This window comes from Coregonus lavaretus, assembly GCF_964263955.1.
Source record: "Coregonus lavaretus genome assembly, contig: HAP1_SCAFFOLD_145, whole genome shotgun sequence".
NCBI classification, from domain to species: domain Eukaryota; kingdom Metazoa; phylum Chordata; class Actinopteri; order Salmoniformes; family Salmonidae; genus Coregonus; species Coregonus lavaretus.
The window spans coordinates 480,540-507,849 of NW_028165685.1; the positions used below are offsets into that span (position 1 = coordinate 480,540).

Consider the following 27,310-nt stretch of genomic DNA (forward strand, 5'->3'; position numbering starts at 1 on the left):
AATGTATTATGATAGTATGGTAATAGAATGTATTATGATAGTATGGTAATAGAATGTATTATGATAGTATGGTAATAGAATGTATTATGATAGTATGGTAATAGAATGTATTATGATAGTATGGTAATAGAATGTATTATGATAGTATGGTAATAGAATGTATTATGATAGTATGGTAGTATAATGTATTATGATAGTATGGTAATAGAATGTATTATGATAGTATGGTAATATAATGTATTATGATAGTATGGTAATAGAATGTATTATGATAGTATGGTAATAGAATGTATTATGATAGTATGGTAATAGAATGTATTATGATAGTATGGTAATAGAATGTATTATGATAGTATGGTAATAGAATGTATTATGATAGTTTGGTAATAGAATGTATTATGATAGTATGGTAATAGAATGTATTATGATAGTATGGTAATTGGGACACAAACCAAGCTTTACTGAACACAGATACAGACAGACAGAGAGACATGCAGACAGAGAGACAGACAGACAGACAGACAGACAGACAGACAGACAGACAGACAGACAGACAGACAGACAGACAGACAGACAGAGAGACAGACAGACAGACAGACAGACAGACAGACAGACAGAGAGACATGCAGAAACCAACTACCTGAATCTGAGCAGCACAGAGACACAGGAAGACAGACACAGGGAGATAGACACAGGGAGACAGACACAGGGAGACAGACACAGGGAGACAGACACAGGGAGACAGACACAGGGAGACAGACACAGGGAGACAGACACAGGGAGACAGACACAGGGAGATAGACACAGGGAGACAGACACAGGGAGACAAGGTTAGGATACAGAAGTGTGTGTGTGTGTGTGTGTGTGTGTGTGTGTGTGTGTGTGTGTGTGTGTGTGTGTGTGTGTGTTTACCTGCTGTGTAACGTTGTGTTTGTGGTGTATTGCTGCTAGGTAACGCAGCACCAGTTTAGTGGCCTCAGTCTTCCCTGACCCACTCTCCCCACTGAAACAGAAACCACACACAGACACACACACTGAACTGAATGTCAATATAAACACTAGGTAACACTAACACACCAACACACTGCAGAGGCCTGATCCACTCTCCCCACTGAAACAGAAACCACACACAGACACACACACTGAACTGAATGTCAATATAAACACTAGGTAACACTAACACACCAACACACTGCAGAGGCCTGATCCACTCTCCCCACTGAAACAGAAACCACACACAGACACACACACTGAACTGAATGTCAATATAAACACTAGGTAACACTAACACACCAACACACTGCAGAGGCCTGATCCACTCTCCCCACTGAAACAGAAACCACACACAGACACACACACTGAACTGAATGTCAATATAAACACTAGGTAACACTAACACACCAACACACTGCAGAGGCCTGATCCACTCTCCCCACTGAAACAGAAACCACACACAGACACACACACTGAACTGAATGTCAATATAAACACTAGGTAACACTAACACACCAACACACTGCAGAGGCCTGATCCACTCTCCCCACTGAAACAGAAACCACACACAGACACACACACTGAACTGAATGTCAATATAAACACTAGGTAACACTAACACACCAACACACTGCAGAGGCCTGATCCACTCTCCCCACTGAAACAGAAACCACACACAGACACACACACTGAACTGAATGTCAATATAAACACTAGGTAACACTAAAATACCAACACACTGCAGAGGTCACTATTGGATCTAAAGTTAGTGCTAAATGCAAACAAAACAAAATGCATGCTTTTTACTAGGTCTCATAACCCAGATTTAAATGAATTTGTAATGATTCGTTTGAACGGTACACAAATTGAACGCCCTATAGGTGTATTACTGGTGATGGTTCTAGAACTCACCATTGGGCCCTAAAGGTGTATTACTGGTGATGGTTCTAGAACTCACCTTTGGGCCCTATAGGTTTATTACTGGTGATGGTTCTAGAACTCACCATTGGGCCCTATAGGTGTATTACTGGTGATGGTTCTAGAACTCACCATTGGGCCCTATAGGTGTATTACTGGTGATGGTTCTAGAACTCACCATTGGGCCCTATAGGTTTATTACTGGTGATGGTTCTAGAACTCACCATTGGGCCCTATAGGTTTATTACTGGTGATGGTTCTAGAACTCACCATTGGGCCCTATAGGTTTATTACTGGTGATGGTTCTAGAACTCACCATTGGGCCATATAGGTTTATTACTGGTGATGGTTCTAGAACTCACCATTGGGCCCTATAGGTTTATTACTGGTGATGGTTCTAGAACTCACCATTGGGCCCTATAGGTGTATTACTGGTGATGGTTCTAGAACTCACCATTGGGCCCTATAGGTGTATTACTGGTGATGGTTCTATAACTCACCATTGGGCCCTATAGGTGTATTACTGGTGATGGTTCTAGAACTCACCATTGGGCCCTATAGGTTTATTACTGGTGATGGTTCTAGAACTCACCATTGGGCCCTATAGGTTTATTACTGGTGATGGTTAAAGAACTCACCATTGTGTTTTGTATCAAAAGGTGGGTTGGCCCTCTTCGTATGTAAGGAGAGAGCAGCATTCTCTTGTGTTTATTTAGAAAGCACTCATGCAGAAACTTCCTATGTATCGTCATTAATTCAATTTAGACTTCCAAAGGACCAAACCCGGTCTCAGGCTTTGGATAACACTGGAGGCCCCTTCGGTCTCCACAGAGTTGGTTAAAGCTGCTTTTATGTGGATTAACTCACAGAGCTGTCTGAAATGAGACGTTCTGGTCCCCCCTGGGTCCATTCAGCGTGATGATCAGAGACCTCTATGTTGATAAATGTGACTGTTTCATTGTGTACTGTATGAGTTGGGTGTATTTATGCAGGGCTCATCTGGAAAACAGACCCTAGTCTCAGTATGACTTCCCTGTCAAAATGAAGGTTAAAAAAAAACGACAAGTCTTTTCAACCCTCCCCACTGCCAACAGCTTAACCCTGAACACCGTCATTATGACAGCTGGCCAGAGGGGACCTGTGGGTGCTCGGTGTAGGGTAACGGCAACGGGGAGGTTTTCAGTGAACCAGACGAAGAGGTGAAACTTAACGCTGGAATGTGCTCACTGTGCCAACTTCACACAGACACACACGCACACGCACACACACACACACACACCCCGCACACACACACACACACACACACACCCAGACACCCTGAGACATGATATGACGGCAGCCCAGACATGGCTGGTCTTTCCTTACAGGTGTCTAGAGTGTCGCAGACCGCGGGGGGGGGGGGGGAGAGCAGCAGCATCAATAATAATATTCTAAGTGAATTCCATCTTTACCTCATCACATCCCTCCATCCTCCCTAACCCTAAACACCATCACTATGACAACTGGCCAGAGTGGACCTGTGGGTACCATCTCTCCATACTCCCTAACCACCATCATTATGCCAACTGGCCAGAGTGGACCTGTGGGTACCATCTCTCCATACTCCCTAACCCTAAACACCATCATTATGCCAACTGGCCAGAGTGGACCTGTGGGTACCATCTCTCCATACTCCCTAACCCTAAACACCATCATTATGCCAACTGGCCAGAGTGGACCTGTGGGTACCATCTCTCCATACTCCCTAACCCTAAACACCATCATTATGCCAACTGGCCAGAGGGGACCTGTGGGTACCATCTCTCCATACTCCCTAACCCTAAACACCATCATTATGCCAACTGGCCAGAGTGGACCTGTGGGTACCATCTCTCCATACTCCCTAACCCTAAACACCATCATTATGCCAACTGGCCAGAGTGGACCTGTGGGTACCATCTCTCCATACTCCCTAACCACCATCATTATGCCAACTGGCCAGAGTGGACCTGTGGGTACCATCTCTCCATACTCCCTAACCCTAACCACCATCATTATGCCAACTGGCCAGAGTGGACCTGTGGGTACCATCTCTCCATACTCCCTAACCACCATCATTATGCCAACTGGCCAGAGTGGACCTGTGGGTACCATCTCTCCATACTCCCTAACCCTAACCACCATCATTATGCCAACTGGCCAGAGGGGACCTGTGGGTACCATCTCTCCATACTCCCTAACCCTAAACACCATCATTATGACAACTGGCCAGAGTGGACCTGTGGGTACCATCTCTCCATACTCCCTAACCACCATCATTATGCCAACTGGCCAGAGTGGACCTGTGGGTACCATCTCTCCATCCTCCCTAAACACCATCATTATGCCAACTGGCCAGAGGGGACCTGTGGGTACCATCTCTCCATACTCCCTAACCCTAAACACCATCATTATGCCAACTGGCCAGAGGGGACCTGTGGGTACCATCTCTCCATACTCCCTAAACACCATCATTATGCCAACTGGCCAGAGTGGACCTGTGGGTACCATCTCTCCATACTCCCTAACCCTAAACACCATCATTATGCCAACTGGCCAGAGGGGACCTGTGGGTACCATCTCTCCATACTCCCTAACCCTAAACACCATCATTATGCCAACTGGCCAGAGGGGACCTGTGGGTACCATCTCTCCATACTCCCTAACTCTAAACACCATCATTATGCCAACTGGCCAGAGGGGACCTGTGGGTACCATCTCTCCATACTCCCTAACCACCATCATTATGCCAACTGGCCAGAGTGGACCTGTGGGTACCATCTCTCCATCCTCCCTAACCCTAACCACCATCATTATGCCAACTGGCCAGAGGGGACCTGTGGGTACCATCTCTCCATACTCCCTAACCCTAACCACCATCATTATGCCAACTGGCCAGAGTGGACCTGTGGGTACCATCTCTCCATACTCCCTAACCCTAAACACCATCATTATGCCAACTGGCCAGAGGGGACCTGTGGGTACCATCTCTCCATACTCCCTAACCCTAACCACCATCATTATGCCAACTGGCCAGAGGGGACCTGTGGGTACCATCTCTCCATACTCCCTAACCCTAACCACCATCATTATGCCAACTGGCCAGAGTGGACCTGTGGGTACCATCTCTCCATACTCCCTAACCCTAAACACCATCATTATGCCAACTGGCCAGAGTGGACCTGTGGGTACCATCTCTCCATACTCCCTAACCACCATCATTATGCCAACTGGCCAGAGGGGACCTGTGGGTACCATCTCTCCATACTCCCTAACCCTAAACACCATCATTATGCCAACTGGCCAGAGTGGACCTGTGGGTACCATCTCTCCATACTCCCTAACCCTAAACACCATCATTATGCCAACTGGCCAGAGGGGACCTGTGGGTACCATCTCTCCATCCTCCCTAACCACCATCATTATGCCAACTGGCCAGAGGGGACCTGTGGGTACCATCTCTCCATCCTCCCTAACCCTAAACACCATCATTATGCCAACTGGCCAGAGTGGTCCTGTGGGTACCATCTCTCCATCCTCCCTAACCCTAACCACCATCATTATGCCAACTGGCCAGAGGGGACCTGTGGGTACCATCTCTCCATCCTCCCTAACCCTAAACACCATCATTATGCCAACTGGCCAGAGGGGACCTGTGGGTACCATCTCTCCATCCTCCCTAACCCTAACCACCATCATTATGCCAACTGGCCAGAGTGGACCTGTGGGTACCATCTCTCCATCCTCCCTAAACACCATCATTATGCCAACTGGCCAGAGGGGACCTGTGGGTACCATCTCTCCATACTCCCTAACCCTAAACACCATCATTATGCCAACTGGCCAGAGGGGACCTGTGGGTACCATCTCTCCATACTCCCTAACCCTAAACACCATCATTATGCCAACTGGCCAGAGTGGACCTGTGGGTACCATCTCTCCATACTCCCTAACCCTAAACACCATCATTATGCCAACTGGCCAGAGGGGACCTGTGGGTACCATCTCTCCATACTCCCTAACCCTAAACACCATCATTATGCCAACTGGCCAGAGGGGACCTGTGGGTACCATCTCTCCATACTCCCTAACCCTAACCACCATCATTATGCCAACTGGCCAGAAGGGACCTGTGGGTACCATCTCTCCATACTCCCTAACCCTAAACACCATCATTATGCCAACTGGCCAGAGGGGACCTGTGGGTACCATCTCTCCATACTCCCTAACCCTAAACACCATCATTATGCCAACTGGCCAGAGGGGACCTGTGGGTACCATCTCTCCATACTCCCTAACCACCATCATTATGCCAACTGGCCAGAGTGGACCTGTGGGTACCATCTCTCCATCCTCCCTAACCCTAACCACCATCATTATGCCAACTGGCCAGAAGGGACCTGTGGGTACCATCTCTCCATACTCCCTAACCCTAAACACCATCATTATGCCAACTGGCCAGAGGGGACCTGTGGGTACCATCTCTCCATACTCCCTAACCACCATCATTATGCCAACTGGCCAGAGGGGACCTGTGGGTACCATCTCTCCATACTCCCTAACCCTAAACACCATCATTATGCCAACTGGCCAGAGTGGACCTGTGGGTACCATCTCTCCATACTCCCTAACCCTAAACACCATCATTATGCCAACTGGCCAGAGGGGACCTGTGGGTACCATCTCTCCATACTCCCTAACCCTAACCACCATCATTATGCCAACTGGCCAGAGGGGACCTGTGGGTACCATCTCTCCATACTCCCTAACCCTAACCACCATCATTATGCCAACTGGCCAGAGTGGACCTGTGGGTACCATCTCTCCATACTCCCTAACCCTAAACACCATCATTATGCCAACTGGCCAGAGGGGACCTGTGGGTACCATCTCTCCATACTCCCTAACCACCATCATTATGCCAACTGGCCAGAGGGGACCTGTGGGTACCATCTCTCCATACTCCCTAACCCTAAACACCATCATTATGCCAACTGGCCAGAGTGGACCTGTGGGTACCATCTCTCCATCCTCCCTAAACACCATCATTATGCCAACTGGCCAGAGTGGACCTGTGGGTACCATCTCTCCATCCTCCCTAACCCTAAACACCATCATTATGCCAACTGGCCAGAGTGGACCTGTGGGTACCATCTCTCCATACTCCCTAACCCTAAACACCATCATTATGCCAACTGGCCAGAGTGGACCTGTGGGTACCATCTCTCCATACTCCCTAAACACCATCATTATGCCAACTGGCCAGAGTGGACCTGTGGGTACCATCTCTCCATACTCCCTAACCCTAAACACCATCATTATGCCAACTGGCCAGAGGGGACCTGTGGGTACCATCTCTCCATACTCCCTAACCCTAAACACCATCATTATGCCAACTGGCCAGAGTGGACCTGTGGGTACCATCTCTCCATACTCCCTAACCCTAAACACCATCATTATGCCAACTGGCCAGAGTGGACCTGTGGGTACCATCTCTCCATCCTCCCTAAACACCATCATTATGCCAACTGGCCAGAGGGGACCTGTGGGTACCATCTCTCCATACTCCCTAACCCTAAACACCATCATTATGCCAACTGGCCAGAGTGGACCTGTGGGTACCATCTCTCCATACTCCCTAACCCTAAACACCATCATTATGCCAACTGGCCAGAGTGGACCTGTGGGTACCATCTCTCCATACTCCCTAAACACCATCATTATGCCAACTGGCCAGAGGGGACCTGTGGGTACCATCTCTCCATACTCCCTAACCCTAAACACCATCATTATGCCAACTGGCCAGAGTGGACCTGTGGGTACCATCTCTCCATCCTCCCTAACCCTAAACACCATCATTATGCCAACTGGCCAGAGGGGACCTGTGGGTACCATCTCTCCATACTCCCTAACCCTAAACACCATCATTATGCCAACTGGCCAGAGGGGACCTGTGGGTACCATCTCTCCATCCTCCCTAAACACCATCATTATGCCAACTGGCCAGAGGGGACCTGTGGGTACCATCTCTCCATCCTCCCTAACCCTAAACACCATCATTATGCCAACTGGCCAGAGGGGACCTGTGGGTACCATCTCTCCATACTCCCTAACCACCATCATTATGCCAACTGGCCAGAGTGGACCTGTGGGTACCATCTCTCCATACTCCCTAACCCTAAACACCATCATTATGTGTAGATATATGGTAGACACTCCATCTCTCCATAGTGTAGATATATGGTAGACACTCCATCTCTCCATAGTGTAGATATATGGTAGACACTCCATCTCTCCATAGTGTAGATATATGGTAGACACTCCATCTCTCCATAGTGTAGATATATGGTAGACACTCCATCTCTCCATAGTGTAGATATATGGTAGACACTCCATCTCTCCATAGTGTAGATATATGGTAGACACTCCATCTCTCCATAGTGTAGATATATGGTAGACACTCCATCTCTCCATAGTGTAGATATATGGTAGACACTCCATCTCTCCATAGTGTAGATATATGGTAGACACTCCATCTCTCCATAGTGTAGATATATGGTAGACACTCCATCTCTCCATAGTGTAGATATATGGTAGACACTCCATCTCTCCATAGTGTAGATATATGGTAGACACTCCATCTCTCCATAGTGTAGATATATGGTAGACACTCCATCTCTCCATAGTGTAGATATATGGTAGACACTCCATCTCTCCATAGTGTAGATATATGGTAGACACTCCATCTCTCCATAGTGTAGATATATGGTAGACACTCCATCTCTCCATAGTGTAGATATATGGTAGACACTCCATCTCTCCATAGTGTAGATATATGGTAGACACTCCATCTCTCCATAGTGTAGATATATGGTAGACTCCATCTCTCCATAGTGTAGATATATGGTAGACACTCCATCTCTCCATAGTGTAGATATATGGTAGACACTCCATCTCTCCATAGTGTAGATATATGGTAGACACTCCATCTCTCCATAGTGTAGATATATGGTAGACTCCATCTCTCCATAGTGTAGATATATGGTAGACACTCCATCTCTCCATAGTGTAGATATATGGTAGACACTCCATCTCTCCATAGTGTAGATATATGGTAGACACTCCATCTCTCCATAGTGTAGATATATGGTAGACACTCCATCTCTCCATAGTGTAGATATATGGTAGACACTCCATCTCTCCATAGTGTAGATATATGGTAGACACTCCATCTCTCCATAGTGTAGATATATGGTAGACACTCCATCTCTCCATAGTGTAGATATATGGTAGACACTCCATCTCTCCATGGTGTAGATATATGGTAGACACTCCATCTCTCCATAGTGTAGATATATGGTAGACACTCCATCTCTCCATAGTGTAGATATATGGTAGACACTCCATCTCTCCATAGTGTAGATATATGGTAGACACTCCATCTCTCCATAGTGTAGATATATGGTAGACACTCCATCTCTCCATAGTGTAGATATATGGTAGACACTCCATCTCTCCATAGTGTAGATATATGGTAGACACTCCATCTCTCCATAGTGTAGATATATGGTAGACACTCCATCTCTCCATAGTGTAGATATATGGTAGACACTCCATCTCTCCATAGTGTAGATATACGGTAGACACTCAATCTCTCCATAGTGTAGATATACGGTAGACACTCCATCTCTCCATAGTGTAGATATATGGTAGACACTCCATCTCTCCATAGTGTAGATATATGGTAGACACTCCATCTCTCCATAGTGTAGATATATGGTAGACACTCCATCTCTCCATAGTGTAGATATATGGTAGACACTCAATCTCTCCATAGTGTAGATATACGGTAGACACTCCATCTCTCCATAGTGTAGATATATGGTAGACACTCCATCTCTCCATAGTGTAGATATATGGTAGACACTCCATCTCTCCATAGTGTAGATATATGGTAGACACTCCATCTCTCCATAGTGTAGATATATGGTAGACACTCCATCTCTCCATAGTGTAGATATATGGTAGACACTCCATCTCTCCATAGTGTAGATATATGGTAGACACTCCATCTCTCCATAGTGTAGATATATGGTAGACACTCCATCTCTCCATAGTGTAGATATATGGTAGACACTCCATCTCTCCATAGTGTAGATATATGGTAGACACTCCATCTCTCCATAGTGTAGATATATGGTAGACACTCCATCTCTCCATAGTGTAGATATATGGTAGACACTCCATCTCTCCATAGTGTAGATATATGGTAGACACTCCATCTCTCCATAGTGTAGATATATGGTAGACACTCCATCTCTCCATAGTGTAGATATATGGTAGACACTCCATCTCTCCATAGTGTAGATATATGGTAGACTCCATCTCTCCATAGTGTAGATATATGGTAGACACTCCATCTCTCCATAGTGTAGATATATGGTAGACACTCCATCTCTCCATAGTGTAGATATATGGTAGACACTCCATCTCTCCATAGTGTAGATATATGGTAGACACTCCATCTCTCCATAGTGTAGATATATGGTAGACACTCCATCTCTCCATAGTGTAGATATATGGTAGACACTCCATCTCTCCATAGTGTAGATATATGGTAGACACTCCATCTCTCCATAGTGTAGATATATGGTAGACACTCCATCTCTCCATAGTGTAGATATATGGTAGACACTCCATCTCTCCATAGTGTAGATATACGGTAGACACTCAATCTCTCCATAGTGTAGATATACGGTAGACACTCCATCTCTCCATAGTGTAGATATATGGTAGACACTCCATCTCTCCATAGTGTAGATATATGGTAGACACTCCATCTCTCCATAGTGTAGATATATGGTAGACACTCCATCTCTCCATAGTGTAGATATATGGTAGACACTCCATCTCTCCATAGTGTAGATATATGGTAGACACTCCATCTCTCCATAGTGTAGATATATGGTAGACACTCCATCTCTCCATAGTGTAGATATATGGTAGACACTCCATCTCTCCATAGTGTAGATATATGGTAGACACTCCATCTCTCCATAGTGTAGATATATGGTAGACACTCCATCTCTCCATAGTGTAGATATATGGTAGACACTCCATCTCTCCATAGTGTAGATATATGGTAGACACTCCATCTCTCCATAGTGTAGATATATGGTAGACACTCCATCTCTCCATAGTGTAGATATATGGTAGACACTCCATCTCTCCATAGTGTAGATATATGGTAGACACTCCATCTCTCCATAGTGTAGATATATGGTAGACACTCCATCTCTCCATAGTGTAGATATATGGTAGACTCCATCTCTCCATAGTGTAGATATATGGTAGACACTCCATCTCTCCATAGTGTAGATATATGGTAGACACTCCATCTCTCCATAGTGTAGATATATGGTAGACACTCCATCTCTCCATAGTGTAGATATATGGTAGACACTCCATCTCTCCATAGTGTAGATATATGGTAGACACTCCATCTCTCCATAGTGTAGATATATGGTAGACACTCCATCTCTCCATAGTGTAGATATATGGTAGACACTCCATCTCTCCATAGTGTAGATATATGGTAGACACTCCATCTCTCCATAGTGTAGATATATGGTAGACACTCCATCTCTCCATAGTGTAGATATATGGTAGACACTCCATCTCTCCATAGTGTAGATATATGGTAGACACTCCATCTCTCCATAGTGTAGATATATGGTAGACACTCCATCTCTCCATAGTGTAGATATATGGTAGACACTCCATCTCTCCATAGTGTAGATATATGGTAGACACTCCATCTCTCCATAGTGTAGATATATGGTAGACACTCCATCTCTCCATAGTGTAGATATATGGTAGACACTCCATCTCTCCATAGTGTAGATATATGGTAGACACTCCATCTCTCCATAGTGTAGATATATGGTAGACACTCCATCTCTCCATAGTGTAGATATATGGCAGACACTCCATCTCTCCATAGTGTAGATATATGGTAGACACTCCATCTCTCCATAGTGTAGATATATGGTAGACACTCCATCTCTCCATAGTGTAGATATATGGTAGACACTCCATCTCTCCATAGTGTAGATATATGGCAGACACTCCATCTCTCCATAGTGTAGATATATGGTAGACACTCCATCTCTCCATAGTGTAGATATATGGTAGACACTCCATCTCTCCATAGTGTAGATATATGGTAGACACTCCATCTCTCCATAGTGTAGATATATGGTAGACACTCCATCTCTCCATAGTGTAGATATATGGTAGACACTCCATCTCTCCATAGTGTAGATATATGGTAGACACTCCATCTCTCCATAGTGTAGATATATGGTAGACACTCCATCTCTCCATAGTGTAGATATATGGTAGACACTCCATCTCTCCATAGTGTAGATATATGGTAGACACTCCATCTCTCCATAGTGTAGATATATGGTAGACACTCCATCTACACCAATCTAATGCTTTAACATCCTACTGATGACTGATGATAGACTGCTGCTTCCACTTTCCCAACCTGAGAGCACCAATCAGCATCTTCTCTGTCTCTGATACTGCTCTCTGATTGGCTGAACTGAGACAGTGGTGTTTGATACTCCTCTCTGATTGGCTGAACTGAGACAGTGGTGTGTGATACTCATCTCTCTGATTGGCTGAACTGAGACACAGACTGGGCTTGAACCCGGGTCATCTGTGCGCCACAGGACTGTGTTAGCATGTTACACTAAAGCCTAGACCTTAGAAACAGTCTTAATCCTGGAGGAACATAAGGCCTGTCCTATAGAAACAGTCTTAATCCTGGAGGAACATAAGGCCTGTCCTATAGAAACAGTCTTAATCCTGGAGGAACATAAGGCCTGTCCTATAGAAACAGTCTTAATCCTGGAGGAACATAAGGCCAGTCCTATAGAAACAGTCTTAATCCTGGAGGAACATAAGGCCTGTCCTATAGAAACAGTCTTAATCCTGGAGGAACATAAGGCCTGTCCTGTAGAAACAGTCTTAATCCTGGAGGAACATAAGGCCAGTCCTATAGAAACAGTCTTAATCCTGGAGGAACATAAGGCCTGTCCTATAGAAACAGTCTTAATCCTGGAGGAACATAAGGCCAGTCCTATAGAAACAGTCTTAATCCTGGAGGAACATAAGGCCTGTCCTATAGAAACAGTCTTAATCCTGGAGGAACATAAGGCCTGTCCTATAGAAACAGTCTTAATCCTGGAGGAACATAAGGCCTGTCCTATAGAAACAGTCTTAATCCTATAGAAACAGTCTTAATCCTGGAGGAACATAAGGCCTGTCCTAAAGAAACAGTCTTAATCCTGGAGGAACATAAGGCCTGTCCTATAGAAACAGTCTTAATCCTGGAGGAACATAAGGCCTGTCCTATAGAAACAGTCTTAATCCTGGAGGAACATAAGGCCTGTCCTGTAGAAACAGTCTTAATCCTGGAGGAACATAAGGCCTGTCCTATAGAAACAGTCTTAATCCTGGAGGAACATAAGGCCTGTCCTGTAGAAACAGTCTTAATCCTGGAGGAACATAAGGCCTGTCCTATAGAAACAGTCTTAATCCTGGAGGAACATAAGGCCAGTCCTATAGAAACAGTCTTAATCCTGGAGGAACATAAGGCCTGTCCTATAGAAACAGTCTTAATCCTGGAGGAACATAAGGCCAGTCCTATAGAAACAGTCTTAATCCTGGAGGAACATAAGGCCTGTCCTATAGAAACAGTCTTAATCCTGGAGGAACATAAGGCCTGTCCTATAGAAACAGTCTTAATCCTGGAGGAACATAAGGCCTGTCCTGTAGAAACAGTCTTAATCCTGGAGGAACATAAGGCCTGTCCTATAGAAACAGTCTTAATCCTGGAGGAACATAAGGCCTGTCCTATAGAAACAGTCTTAATCCTGGAGGAACATAAGGCCAGTCCTATAGAAACAGTCTTAATCCTGGAGGAACATAAGGCCTGTCCTATAGAAACAGTCTTAATCCTGGAGGAACATAAGGCCAGTCTTATAGAAACAGTCTTAATCCTGGAGGAACATAAGGCCAGTCCTATAGAAACAGTCTTAATCCTGGAGGAACATAAGGCCTGTCCTATAGAAACAGTCTTAATCCTGGAGGAACATAAGGCCTGTCCTATAGAAACAGTCTTAATCCTGGAGGAACATAAGGCCAGTCCTATAGAAACAGTCTTAATCCTGGAGGAACATAAGGCCTGTCCTATAGAAACAGTCTTAATCCTGGAGGAACATAAGGCCTGTCCTATAGAAACAGTCTTAATCCTGGAGGAACATAAGGCCTGTCCTATAGAAACAGTCTTAATCCTGGAGGAACATAAGGCCTGTCCTATAGAAACAGTCTTAATCCTGGAGGAACATAAGGCCTGTCCTGTAGAAACAGTCTTAATCCTGGAGGAACATAAGGCCAGTCCTATAGAAACAGTCTTAATCCTGGAGGAACATAAGGCCAGTCCTATAGAAACAGTCTTAATCCTGGAGGAACATAAGGCCTGTCCTATAGAAACAGTCTTAATCCTGGAGGAACATAAGGCCAGTCCTATAGAAACAGTCTTAATCCTGGAGGAACATAAGGCCTGTCCTATAGAAACAGTCTTAATCCTGGAGGAACATAAGGCCAGTCCTATAGAAACAGTCTTAATCCTGGAGGAACATAAGGCCTGTCCTATAGAAACAGTCTTAATCCTGGAGGAACATAAGGCCTGTCCTATAGAAACAGTCTTAATCCTGGAGGAACATAAGGCCTGTCCTATAGAAACAGTCTTAATCCTGGAGGAACATAAGGCCTGTCCTATAGAAACAGTCTTAATCCTGGAGGAACATAAGGCCTGTCCTATAGAAACAGTCTTAATCCTGGAGGAACATAAGGCCTATCCTATAGAAACAGTCTTAATCCTGGAGGAACATAAGGCCAGTCTTATAGAAACAGTCTTAATCCTGGAGGAACATAAGGCCAGTCCTATAGAAACAGTCTTAATCCTGGAGGAACATAAGGCCTGTCCTATAGAAACAGTCTTAATCCTGGAGGAACATAAGGCCATAGGAAACGCTGGGCTACAGGGTATCAGGAGGAAGCAGCTGTGTAGCGCTAGGGGTAAAACCCAAACTGTGTTCCCCTCTGGGTCCCCAGGACCAAGTTTAGGAAACGCTGGGCTACAGGGTATCAGGAGGAAGCAGCTGTGTAGCGCTAGGGGTAAAACCCAAACTGTGTTCCCCTCTGGCTGGGCTAGAGGGTATCAGGAGGAAGCAGCTGTGTTGGGCACTGGTCTAAGGCGATGCAGTGGTCTAAGGCACTGCATCGCAGTGCTAACTGTGCCACTAGAGATCCTGGTTCGAATCCAGGCTCTGTCGCAGCCGGCCGCAACCGGGAGACTCATGGGCGGCGCACAATTGGCCCAGCGTCGTCCAAGGGTAGGGGAGGGAATGGCCGGCAGGGATGTAGCTCAGTTGATAGAGCATGGCGTTTGCAATGCCAGGGTTGTGGGTTCGATTCCCACGGGGGTCCAGTATAAAAAAATATGTATTCACTAACTGTAAGTCGCTCTGGATAAGAGCGTCTGCTAAATGACTAAAATGTCAATGTAAATGTTGTGTAGTCACCTGATTATAATAACCTGGTTCTGTTTGGCATCCATCATTTTGGTGTAGGAGACGTTTGCTACGGCAAACAGGTGGCTGGGGAGGACCACAAAATAAACACACAGATATTACATTAACAACAAGTCATTTAGCACACACAATACACTTCTAGCACACACACTACACTTCTAACACACACACTACACTTCTAGCACACACAATACACTTCTAGCACACACAATACACTTATAACACACACAATACACTTCTAGCACACACACTACACTTCTAGCACACACACTACACTTCTAGCACACACAATACACTTCTAACTCACACAATACACCAATAACACACACAATACACTTCTAACACACACACTACACTTCTAACAAACACACACAATACACCAATAACACACACACTACACTTCTAACACACACAATACACTTCTAACACACACAATACACCAATAACACACACAATACACCAATAACACACACAATACACTTCTAACAAACACACACATTACACCAATAACACACACAATACACTTCTAACAAACACACACAATACACCAATAACACACACAATACACCAATAACACACACACATGCCACATTGCATTAATACATGCACACACACACACAAATACACACAAAAAACACACACACACACACACTACACTTCTAAAAAACACACACACACACACACACACTACACTTCTAAAAAACACACACACATCACAATAACACAGTAACAGGTAGTGTTCTTACGGAGGGTTCTCTCCCAGAGCAGTTCCCTTGTGCTTCAGCACCATGTCAGTTCCATACATGTTGAACATCTTGTAGGGGTTCACGGAGACCAGGATACTACCTATATATGTCTGAGACAGAGAGACAGATGTTGAACATCTTGTAGGGGTTCACGGAGACCAGGATACTACCTATATATGTCTGAGACAGAGAGACAGATGTTGAACATCTTGTAGGGGTTCACGGAGACCAGGATACTACCTATATGTGTCTGAGACAGAGAGACAGATGTTGAACATCTTGTAGGGGTTCACGGAGACCAGGATACTACCTATATATGTCTGAGACAGAGAGACAGATGTTGAACATCTTGTAGGGGTTCACGGAGACCAGGATACTACCTATATATGTCTGAGACAGAGAGACAGATGTTGAACATCTTGTAGGGGTTCACGGAGACCAGGATACTACCTATATATGTCTGAGACAGAGAGGCAGATGTTGAACATCTTGTAGGGGTTCACGGAGACCAGGATACTACCTATATGTGTCTGAGACAGAGAGACAGATGTTGAACATCTTGTAGGGGTTCACGGAGACCAGGATACTACCTATATGTGTCTGAGACAGAGAGACAGATGTTGAACATCTTGTAGGGGTTCACGGAGACCAGGATACTACCTATATATGTCTGAGACAGAGAGACAGATGTTGAACATCTTGTAGGGGTTCACGGAGACCAGGATACTACCTATATATGTCTGAGACAGAGAGACAGATGTTGAACATCTTGTAGGGGTTCACGGAGACCAGGATACTACCTATATATGTCTGAGACAGAGAGACAGATGTTGAACATCTTGTAGGGGTTCACGGAGACCAGGATACTACCTATATATGTCTGAGACAGAGAGACAGATGTTGAACATCTTGTAGGGGTTCACGGAGACCAGGATACTACCTATATATGTCTGAGACAGAGAGACAGATGTTGAACATCTTGTAGGGGTTCACGGAGACCAGGATACTACCTATATATGTCTGAGACAGAGAGACAGATGTTGAACATCTTGTAGGGGTTCACGGAGACCAGGATACTACCTATATGTGTCTGAGACAGAGAGACAGATGTTGAACATCTTGTAGGGGTTCACGGAGACCAGGATACTACCTATATATGTCTGAGACAGAGAGACAGATGTTGAACATCTTGTAGGGGTTCACGGAGACCAGGATACTACCTATATATGTCTGAGACAGAGAGACAGATGTTGAACATCTTGTAGGGGTTCACGGAGACCAGGATACTACCTATATATGTCTGAGACAGAGAGACAGATGTTGAACATCTTGTAGGGGTTCACGGAGACCAGGATACTACCTATATATGTCTGAGACAGAGAGACAGATGTTGAACATCTTGTAGGGGTTCACGGAGACCAGGATACTACCTATATATGTCTGAGACAGAGAGACAGATGTTGAACATCTTGTAGGGGTTCACGGAGACCAGGATACTACCTATATATGTCTGAGACAGAGAGACAGATGTTGAACATCTTGTAGGGGTTCACGGAGACCAGGATACTACCTATATATGTCTGAGACAGAGAGACAGATGTTGAACATCTTGTAGGGGTTCACGGAGACCAGGATACTACCTATATGTGTCTGAGACAGAGAGACAGATGTTGAACATCTTGTAGGGGTTCACGGAGACCAGGATACTACCTATATATGTCTGAGACAGAGAGACAGATGTTGAACATCTTGTAGGGGTTCACGGAGACCAGGATACTACCTATATATGTCTGAGACAGAGAGACAGATGTTGAACATCTTGTAGGGGTTCACGGAGACCAGGATACTACCTATATATGTCTGAGACAGAGAGACAGATGTTGAACATCTTGTAGGGGTTCACGGAGACCAGGATACTACCTATATATGTCTGAGACAGAGAGACAGATGTTGAACATCTTGTAGGGGTTCACGGAGACCAGGATACTACCTATATATGTCTGAGACAGAGAGACAGATGTTGAACATCTTGTAGGGGTTCACGGAGACCAGGATACTACCTATATATGTCTGAGACAGAGAGACAGATGTTGAACATCTTGTAGGGGTTCACGGAGACCAGGATACTACCTATTTATGCCTGAGACAGAGAGACAGATGTTGAACATCTTGTAGGGGTTCACGGAGACCAGGATACTACCTATATATGTCTGAGACAGAGAGACAGATGTTGAACATCTTGTAGGGGTTCACGGAGACCAGGATACTACCTATATATGTCTGAGACAGAGAGACAGATGTTGAACATCTTGTAGGGGTTCACGGAGACCAGGATACTACCTATATATGTCTGAGACAGAGAGACAGATGTTGAACATCTTGTAGGGGTTCACGGAGACCAGGATACTACCTATATACAGCACAAGTCAAAAGTTTAGACAAACCTACTCATTGAAGGATCTTTGTTTATTTTTACTATTTTTTACATTGTAGAATAATAGTGAAGACATCAAAATTATGAAATAACCCATATGGAATCATGTAGTAACCAAAAAAGTGTTAAACAAATCAAAATATATTTTATATTTGAGATTCTTCAAATAGCCACCCTTTGCCTTGATGACAGCTTTGCACACTCTTGGCATTCTCTCAACCAGCTTCACCTGGAATGCTTTTCCAACAGTCTTGAAGGAGTTCCCACATATGCTGAGCACTTGTTGGCTGCTTTTCCTTCACTCTGCGGTCCAACTCATCCCAAACCATCTCAATTGGGTTGAGGTCGGGTGATTGTCATTTCTCTTTGTTTATTTGAGCTGTTCTTGCCATAATATGGACTTGGTCTTTTACCAAATAGGGCTATCTTCTGTATACCCCCCCTATCTTGTCACAACACAACTGATTGGCTCAAATGCATTAAGAAGGAAATAAATTCCACAAATGAACTTTTAAGAAGGCACACCTGTTAATTGAAATGCATTCCAGGTGACTACCTCATGAAGTTGGTTGAGAGAATGCCAAGAGTGTGCAAAGCTGTCAACAAGGCAAAGGGTGGCTATTTGAAAAATCTCAAATTTCAAATATATTTAGACTTGTTTAACACTTTTTTGGTTACTACATGATTCCATATGTGTTATTTCATAGTTTTGATGTCTTCACTATTATTCTACAATGTAGAAAATAGTAAAAAATTAAGAAAAACCCTTGATAGTAGGTGTGTCCAAACTTTTGACTGGTAGTGTATGTCTGAGACAGGGGAGAGATGTTACCCACCCACCCACTCAGTGGTGTAAAGTACTTCAGTAAAAATACTTTAATGTACTACTTAAGTCGTTTTTACGTCTATCTGTACTTTACTTTACTATTAATATTTTTGACAACTTTTACTTTTACTTCACTACATTCCTAAAGAAACTAATGTACTTCTTACTGCAGACATCTTCCCTGACACCCAAAAGTACTAGTGTACTTTTAGACGTTTACTCCAGTAGTATTTTACTTGGTGACTTTCGCTTTTTCTTGAGTCATTTTCTATTAAAAAGGTATCTTTACTTTTACTCAAGTATGACAATTGGGGTACTTTTTCCACACACATAAACACAGGCACATTCCACTAATAACACACAGCATGATCCTACCTGTACGTCTAGCAATAACTTGCTGTATAATGACAGACAGACCGTCTACCTACCCTCCCTCCCTCCATTCCCTCCCTCCCTCCATACCCTCCCTCCCTCCATTCCCTCCCTCTCTCCCCTCCCTCCCTCCCTCCCTCCCTCCCTCCCTCCCTCCCTCCCTCCCTCCCTCCCTTCCTCCCTCCATTCCCTCCCTCCCTCCCCTCCCTTCCCTCCCTCCATTCCCTCCCTCCATTCCCTCCCTCTCTCCCCTCCCTCCCTCCATTCCCTCCCTCCCCTCCCTCCCTCCCTCCATTCCCTCCCTCCCTCCCTCCCTCCATTCCCTCCCTCCCTCCCCTCCCTTCCCTCCCTCCATTCCCTCCCTCTCTCCCTCCCTCCATTCCCTCCCTCCCTCCCTTCCTTCCTCCCTCCCTCCCTCCCCTCCCTCCCCTCCCTTCCCTCCCTCCCTCCCTCCCTCCCTCCCTCCATCCCTTCCCTCCCTGTCCAGGGGATAGAGGGATATGTGTGACTGTTATTAGTGGAATTGGTAACGGACTGTTGTTAGTAAACTCACATAGATGATCTCTCTCTCAAACCTCTTCTTCAGGTTGAGCAGCACAGCTCCCTCGTGTACCTCCCTGGAACAACACACACAGAACCACACAGACCAGCTAAAACAGCAGCATAACACACACAGAACCACACAGACCAGCTAAAACAGCAGCATCCACATCTCTTCAATAAGGGTGTGTGTTGTGTTGTGTTGTGTTGTGTTGTGTTGTGTTGTGTTGTGTTGTGTTGTGTTGTGTTGTGTTGTGTTGTGTTGTGTTGTGTTGTGTTGTGTTGTGTTGTGTTGTGTTGTGTTGTGTTGTGTTGTGTGTGTTCTCACTCCAGCTGTGTCATGTCCTCTACTCCGTCTTCCTCTGGCTGCTCCCGGTACACCATGCTGGGCAGGCTGCGGATAGAGTACATCTACACACACGCACACACACACACACACACACAACACGCACGCACACACACACACGCACACGCACACACACACACACACACACACACACACACACACACACACACACACACACACACACACACACACGGTTGAGTACATTTTTATTTTATTTTTACATTATAGTCATTTAGCAGACGCTCTTATCCAGAGCGACTTACAGTTAGTGAGTGCATACATTTTTCATACTGGCCCCCCGTGGGAATCGAACCCACAACCCTGGCGTTGCGAGCGCCATGTTCTACCCACTGAGCTACAGGAGGGCCTAATCTACCAACACTCACAAGTCATCGCATCGAGAACCAGTTATCATACCAGTATTGCCTTATTGTACCAGTATTACCGGTATTACCTTATCGTACCAGTATTACTTTATCATAAAAGTATTACCAGTATTACCTTTTCGTGCCTTATCGTACCAGTAGTACCGGTGTTACCTTATCGTACCAGTATTGCCAGTATTACCTTATCATACCAGTATTGACAGTATTACCTTATCATACCAGTATTACTTTATCATAAAAGTATTACCAGTATTACCTTTTCGTGCCTTGTCGTACCAGTAGTACCGGTGTTACCTTATCGTACCAGTATTGCCAGTATTACCTTATCATACCAGTATTACCTTATCATACCAGTAATGCCAGTATTGCCAGTATTACATTAACGTGCCAGTAGTACCAGTATTATAGCTACTACCTTATCATGCCAGTAGTACCGGTAGTACCAGTATTACCTTATCATGCCAGTAGTACCAGTAGTACCAGTATTACCTTATCGTACCAGTAGTGGCCTACTGTATGACCTTATTGTACCAGTAGTACAAGTAGCGTGTAATCATACCAGTAGTGGCTTACTGTATTACCCTGTCATACCAGTAGTACCAGTATTAACAGTAGTAACAGTATTACCTTATCGTGCCAGTAGTGGCCTACTGTATTACCTTATCATACCAGTAGTACCAGTATTACCCGTATTAACTTATCGTACCAGTAGTAGCCATACTGTATTACCTTATTTTATCAGTAGTACCTTATCATGCCAGTAGTAGCCTGCTGTATTACCTTATCGTACCAGCGGTAACGGTGTTACCTTATCTCACCAGTAGTTGCTTACTGTGTTACCTTATCATACCAGTAGTGCCAGTATTACCAGTAGTGACAGTATTGCCTTATCATACCAGTTGTGGCTTACTGTATTACCTTATCATGCCAGTAGTACCAGTATTACTAGTATTATCTTATCGTACCAGTAGTGGCTTTCTGAATTACCTTATCATACCAGTAGTGGCTTTCTGTATTACCTTATCATACCAGTAGTACTAGTATTACCAGTATTACCTTATCATGCCAGTAGTACCGGTAGTACCAGTATTACCTTTTCATGCCAGTAGTACCGGTACTACCAGTACTATCTTATCGTACCAGTAGTATCAGTATTACCTTATCATAACAGTAGTAGCCTACTGTATTACTTTATCGTACCAGTAGTACCAGTATTACCTTATCATATCATTATGGCCTTGTTGTACCAGTATTACCTTATCATACCATTATGGCCTTGTTGTACCAGTAGTACCAGTATTACCTTATCGTACCAGTAGTGGCCTACTGTATTACCTTACCATATCATACCAGTAGTAACTTAATGTATTACCTTATCATACCAGTAGTAGCTTACCATATTACCATACCATACCAGTAATAGCTTACTGTATTACCATATCATACCGGTAATAGCTTACTGTATTATCATATCGTACCAGTAGAACCTGTACTACCAGTATTTTCACTATTACAGTAATACCTTATCATACCAGGGCCCAGTGGGTTATATAGTTAAACCAGTATTACCCTATCATACCAGGGCCCAGTGGGTTCTATAGTTAAACCAGTATTACCCTATCATATCAGGGAGTGGGTTCAATAGTTAAACCAGTAATACCTTATCATAGCAGGGCCCAGTGGGTTCTATAGTGAAACCAGTATTACCTTATCATACCAGGGTCCAGTGGGTTCTATTGTTAAACCAGTATTACCTTATCATACCAGGGTCCAGTGGGTTCTATAGTTAAACCAGTATTACCTTATCATACCAGGGCCCAGTGGGTTCTATAGTTAAACCAGTTCGACCTTATCATACCAGGGTCCAGTGGGTTCTATAGTTAAACCAGTATTACCTTATCATACCAGGGCCCAGTGGGTTCTATAGTTAAACCAGTATTACCTTATCATACCAAGGCCCAGTGGGTTCTATAGTTAAACCAGTATTACCTTGTCATACCAGGGCCCAGTGGGTTCTATAGTGAAACCAGTATTACCTTGTCATACCAGGGCCCAGTGGGTTCTATAGTGAAACCAGTATTACCTTGTCATACCAGGGCCCAGTGGGTTCTATAGTGAAACCAGTATTACCTTGTCATACCAGGGCCCAGTGGGTTCTATAGTGAAACCAGTATTACCTTATCATACCAGGGTCCAGTGGGTTCTATAGTGAAACCAGTATTACCTTATCATACCAGGGCCCAGTGGGTTCTATAGTGAAACCAGTATTACCTTATCATACCAGGGCCCAGTGGGTTCTATAGTGAAACCAGTATTACCTTATCATACCAGGGCCCAGTGGGTTCTATAGTTAAACCAGTATTACCTTATCATACCAGGGCCCAGTGGGTTCTATAGTGAAACCAGTATTACCTTATCATACCAGGGCCCAGTGGGTTCTATAGTGAAACCAGTATTACCTTATCATACCAGGGCCCAGTGGGTTCTATAGTGAAACCAGTATTACCTTATCATACCAGGGCCCAGTGGGTTCTATAGTGAAACCAGTATTACCTTATCATACCAGGGCCCAGTGGGTTCTATAGTGAAACCAGTATTACCTTATCATACCAGGGCCCAGTGGGTTCCCCTTCCCTGTTAGGAGCCCAGTCTGGCTCAGGGTCTTCCATCTCTCTCTGTCCATGGTGGGGGGGCCCCGGGGGGTCCAGCAGCTCCTCATCCCGGTACATGGACCACTTGGTGAGGTTCTGGACGGTGGGGTGGGGCAGCACTGTCTCTGACCCCCACACATCCACCTGCTCCCCTGGACCCCCAGCCTGTGTCCTCATCCCAGCCCCAGGCCCCGGGCCCTGAGCCCAGTGATGCCCTGCCCCTTGCCCCGGCCCAGAGCCCTGCACCTGGGGCATGACCACGGCGTATCGCCCCCCTCCAGGCTCCTCCAGTGAGGAGGGCAGACGGTAGGAGGCCCCACGGAGGTTCTGGTTCTGCAGGGCATTGCCAAGCTGGGGGGTGGCGGGAACAGGTCTCGTCATCAGGCTCCCGTCAGGAAGTCTGTATGTAGCTGAACGCAGGTTCTGGTTCTGGAGAGCGTTGGAGAGCTGGGGTGTGCTAGGCTGGGTCCGGGTCACTAAGGTCCCATCAGGTAGTCTGTAAGTGGCTGAACTCATGTTAGGGTTCTGGAGAGCTTTGGACAGGTTGGGGGAGGGGCTAGGAGGGGCCAGAGACCCCCCCCTATAGGAGGCGCCACGGACATTAGGGTTGAGGAGAGCAGAGGAGAGGTTAGGAGAGGAGGGGGTCTGGGCCCGGGACAGCAGGGAGCCGTCCGGGAGGCGGTAGGAGGCGCAGCGCAGGTCAGAGTTCAGGAGAGCGCCCGACAGGTTGGGGGAGGAGGGAGCTGCACTGGGAGGGGCCAGAGAGCCGTCTGGGAGTCTGTAGGACACTGTCCGCATGCTGGAGTTGAGGAGAGCAGAGGAGAGCATCGGAGAAGAAGGTTGTTGAGGCTCGTTCCTGGTTACTAGAGTTCCGTCGGGTAAACGGTACGTAGCCTTGGTAAGATTTTGGTTGAGGAGAGCAGAGGAGAGCATCGGAGAAGGTTGTTGAGGCTCGTTCCTGGTTACTAGAGTTCCGTCGGGTAAACGGTACGTAGCCTTGGTAAGATTTTGGTTAAGGAGGGCGGAGGATAGCATCGGAGAAGGTTGTTGAGGCTCGTTCCTGGTTACTAGAGTTCCGTCGGGTAAACGGTACGTAGCCTTGGTAAGATTTTGGTTAAGGAGGGCGGAGGATAGCATCGGAGAGGACGGCTGAGGAGTTTGTTCAGTCCTGGTTACTAGACTTCCATCCGGTAATCTGTACGTAGCCTGACGGAGGTTTGGGTTGAGGAGAGCTGAGGAGAGATTCGGAGAGAAGGAGGGAGAGGGAACCGGTTGAGGCTCGTTCTGGGTTACTAGCGTTCCATCCGGTAATCTGTACGTAGCCTGACGGAGGTTTGGGTTGAGGAGAGCTGAGGAGAGATTCGGAGAGAAGGAGGGAGAGGGAACCGGTTGAGGCTCGTTCTGGGTTACTAGCGTTCCATCCGGTAATCTGTACGTAGCCTGACGGAGGTTTGGGTTGAGGAGAGCTGAGGAGAGATTTGGAGAGAAGGAGGGAGAGGGAACCGGTTGAGGCTCGTTCTGGGTTACTAGCGTTCCATCCGGTAATCTGTACGTAGCCTGACGGAGGTTTGGGTTGAGGAGAGCTGAGGAGAGATTCGGAGAGAAGGAGGGAGAGGGAACCGGTTGAGGCTCGTTCTGGGTTACTAGCGTTCCATCCGGTAATCTGTACGTAGCCTGACGGAGGTTTGGGTTGAGGAGAGCTGAGGAGAGATTCGGAGAGAAGGAGGGAGAGGGAACCGGTTGAGGCTCGTTCTGGGTTACTAGCGTTCCATCCGGTAATCTGTACGTAGCCTGACGGAGGTTTGGGTTGAGAAGAGCTGAGGAGAGGTTTGGAGAGGAGGAAGAGGAGGGTTGAGGAGTGGGTTCAGTCCTGGTGACCAGAGTACCGTCTGGTAGGCGGTAGGTAGCTTGTCTCATGCTGGTGTTCTGCAGAGCATTAGACATCAGAGAGACAGAACCAGTAGAACCACCACCTCCGCTGCTCTTGTTCCCCTCGGAACCCCCTGACATCGCCACGGAACCCTGTGACATCATCACGGAACCGTCGGGTAGGCGGAATGCTGACCCCTGCAGATGGTGGGAGGAGCTAAGAGTGGTGGACAGCGCGGGGGAGGAGGGGTGAGGAGGTCTGTGAAGTGTGGGGGAGGCGTAGGAAGCGTTGCGGAGCTGAGGGCTGAGCATGGTGCTGGAGAGACGAGGTGAGGAGGACTGGGTCTGATAGGGGGAGAGGACGGGGGTGTAGAGGGAGGCATTCCTCTGGAGAGGAGAGGAGGCCAGTGGGGAGGAGTAGGAGGCGTTAGACAGCTGGGGGGAGGGATGTGGCTGACTGGGGGAGGGCTGGGGCAGGTTAGGGTCGTACTGAGACAGGGGAGAGGAGGAAGACGCGTTCCGCAGGAGAGGGTTCCGCTGTGGGGCGTTAGACAGCTGGTGGGAGGAACCCTGGCTAACCTGTCCATCATATGACATCATCAGCTGGCCGCCAGGCGAGGGGGAGGGGCCTCTCTGTACAGGTGAACTGTAGGACGCGTTACGCAGGTAAGGGTTCTGGATAGCACTGCCGAGGAGGGAGGAGGAACGAGGGTCGTAACGGAGGGGAGTATGGGGGGAGGCGGGCCGCTGCCAGTTTGCTCCTCTAAGGGGAGCGTTGGTCAGTAAGGCTCCGGGCTCCATAGTGTGGTTGTACTGGGTCACGACCTGGGAGTGACGGGGGGGTCTGGAGGAGGCTGGGGAGTAGGGATAGAAGGGAGGGGGGGAACGGGACGGCAGGGGGGAGGAGGGTTGCTTGTGTTGTGGGGAGGAGGAGGGGCGTCTAACAGAGTGCTGTGGAGAGAGAGGACCACCCTGCTGCTTCATGGAGGGCTGGGGGGAGTGAGGACGGCTAGGGCCGGGGGAAGGGGGAGGGCCTCTGAACGACTGCCTGCCAGGAGGAGGGTTCCTGGGCATGTGGACGAGAGGGTGGCCCCTCCCTACGGGGCGATGGAAGCCTCCCTGGGGGGTCCGCTGCGACTCCCTGACCCCAACCGGCCGGGACCCTGAGCGCGCCAACGTGGGTGGGCCGGGGCCATGCGTCTGTCCTGCTGGGGGGGGTTGGCCCCCTGGGACGCTGTGAACCGACGACCTGAAGGGAGCCACGTTCTGGGTGAGGGGGGTACCGTGCCGACTGCGTCTCTGCAGGTAAGGGTTAGCTGGCGAGGGCTTCACCGCCCCCATGGGCACCTGGCCACGACCCCCTCTGAGGTGCCGTGTGGAGGTGCGGGCAGGGAGGGGGCGGCTGGACATACGGGAGGGGGTGGGAGAAGAGGGGTGAGGAGAGGGGGAGGCAGGACGGAATGTTGGAGACAGGGGTCTGTATTCCCCAAGGGGTGGGTTCCTTCTGAGGGGGGAGGCGGAGGGGGAGGAGGCGCGAGACAGCG

At 46.7% G+C, this 27,310-nt stretch overlaps 1 protein-coding gene across 1 annotated transcript in view; it reads right to left on the reverse strand.

Moving 5' to 3' along the window:
• The window catches only part of LOC311115595 (uncharacterized protein), a gene marked incomplete at both ends in the record, with an annotated part of 61,528 nt that extends 34,421 nt beyond the window's left edge, over positions 1 to 27,107 (reverse strand). The window contains 6 exons of the mRNA XM_084190756.1: positions 913 to 1,003; positions 15,588 to 15,662; positions 16,343 to 16,452; positions 20,528 to 20,591; positions 20,843 to 20,925; positions 23,847 to 27,107. Coding sequence (XP_084046882.1) covers positions 913 to 1,003; positions 15,588 to 15,662; positions 16,343 to 16,452; positions 20,528 to 20,591; positions 20,843 to 20,925; positions 23,847 to 27,107 — 3,684 coding nt within the window. The remainder of the gene's footprint in view (positions 1 to 912; positions 1,004 to 15,587; positions 15,663 to 16,342; positions 16,453 to 20,527; positions 20,592 to 20,842; positions 20,926 to 23,846) is intronic.
• Positions 27,108 to 27,310: the final 203 nt, after the last annotated feature.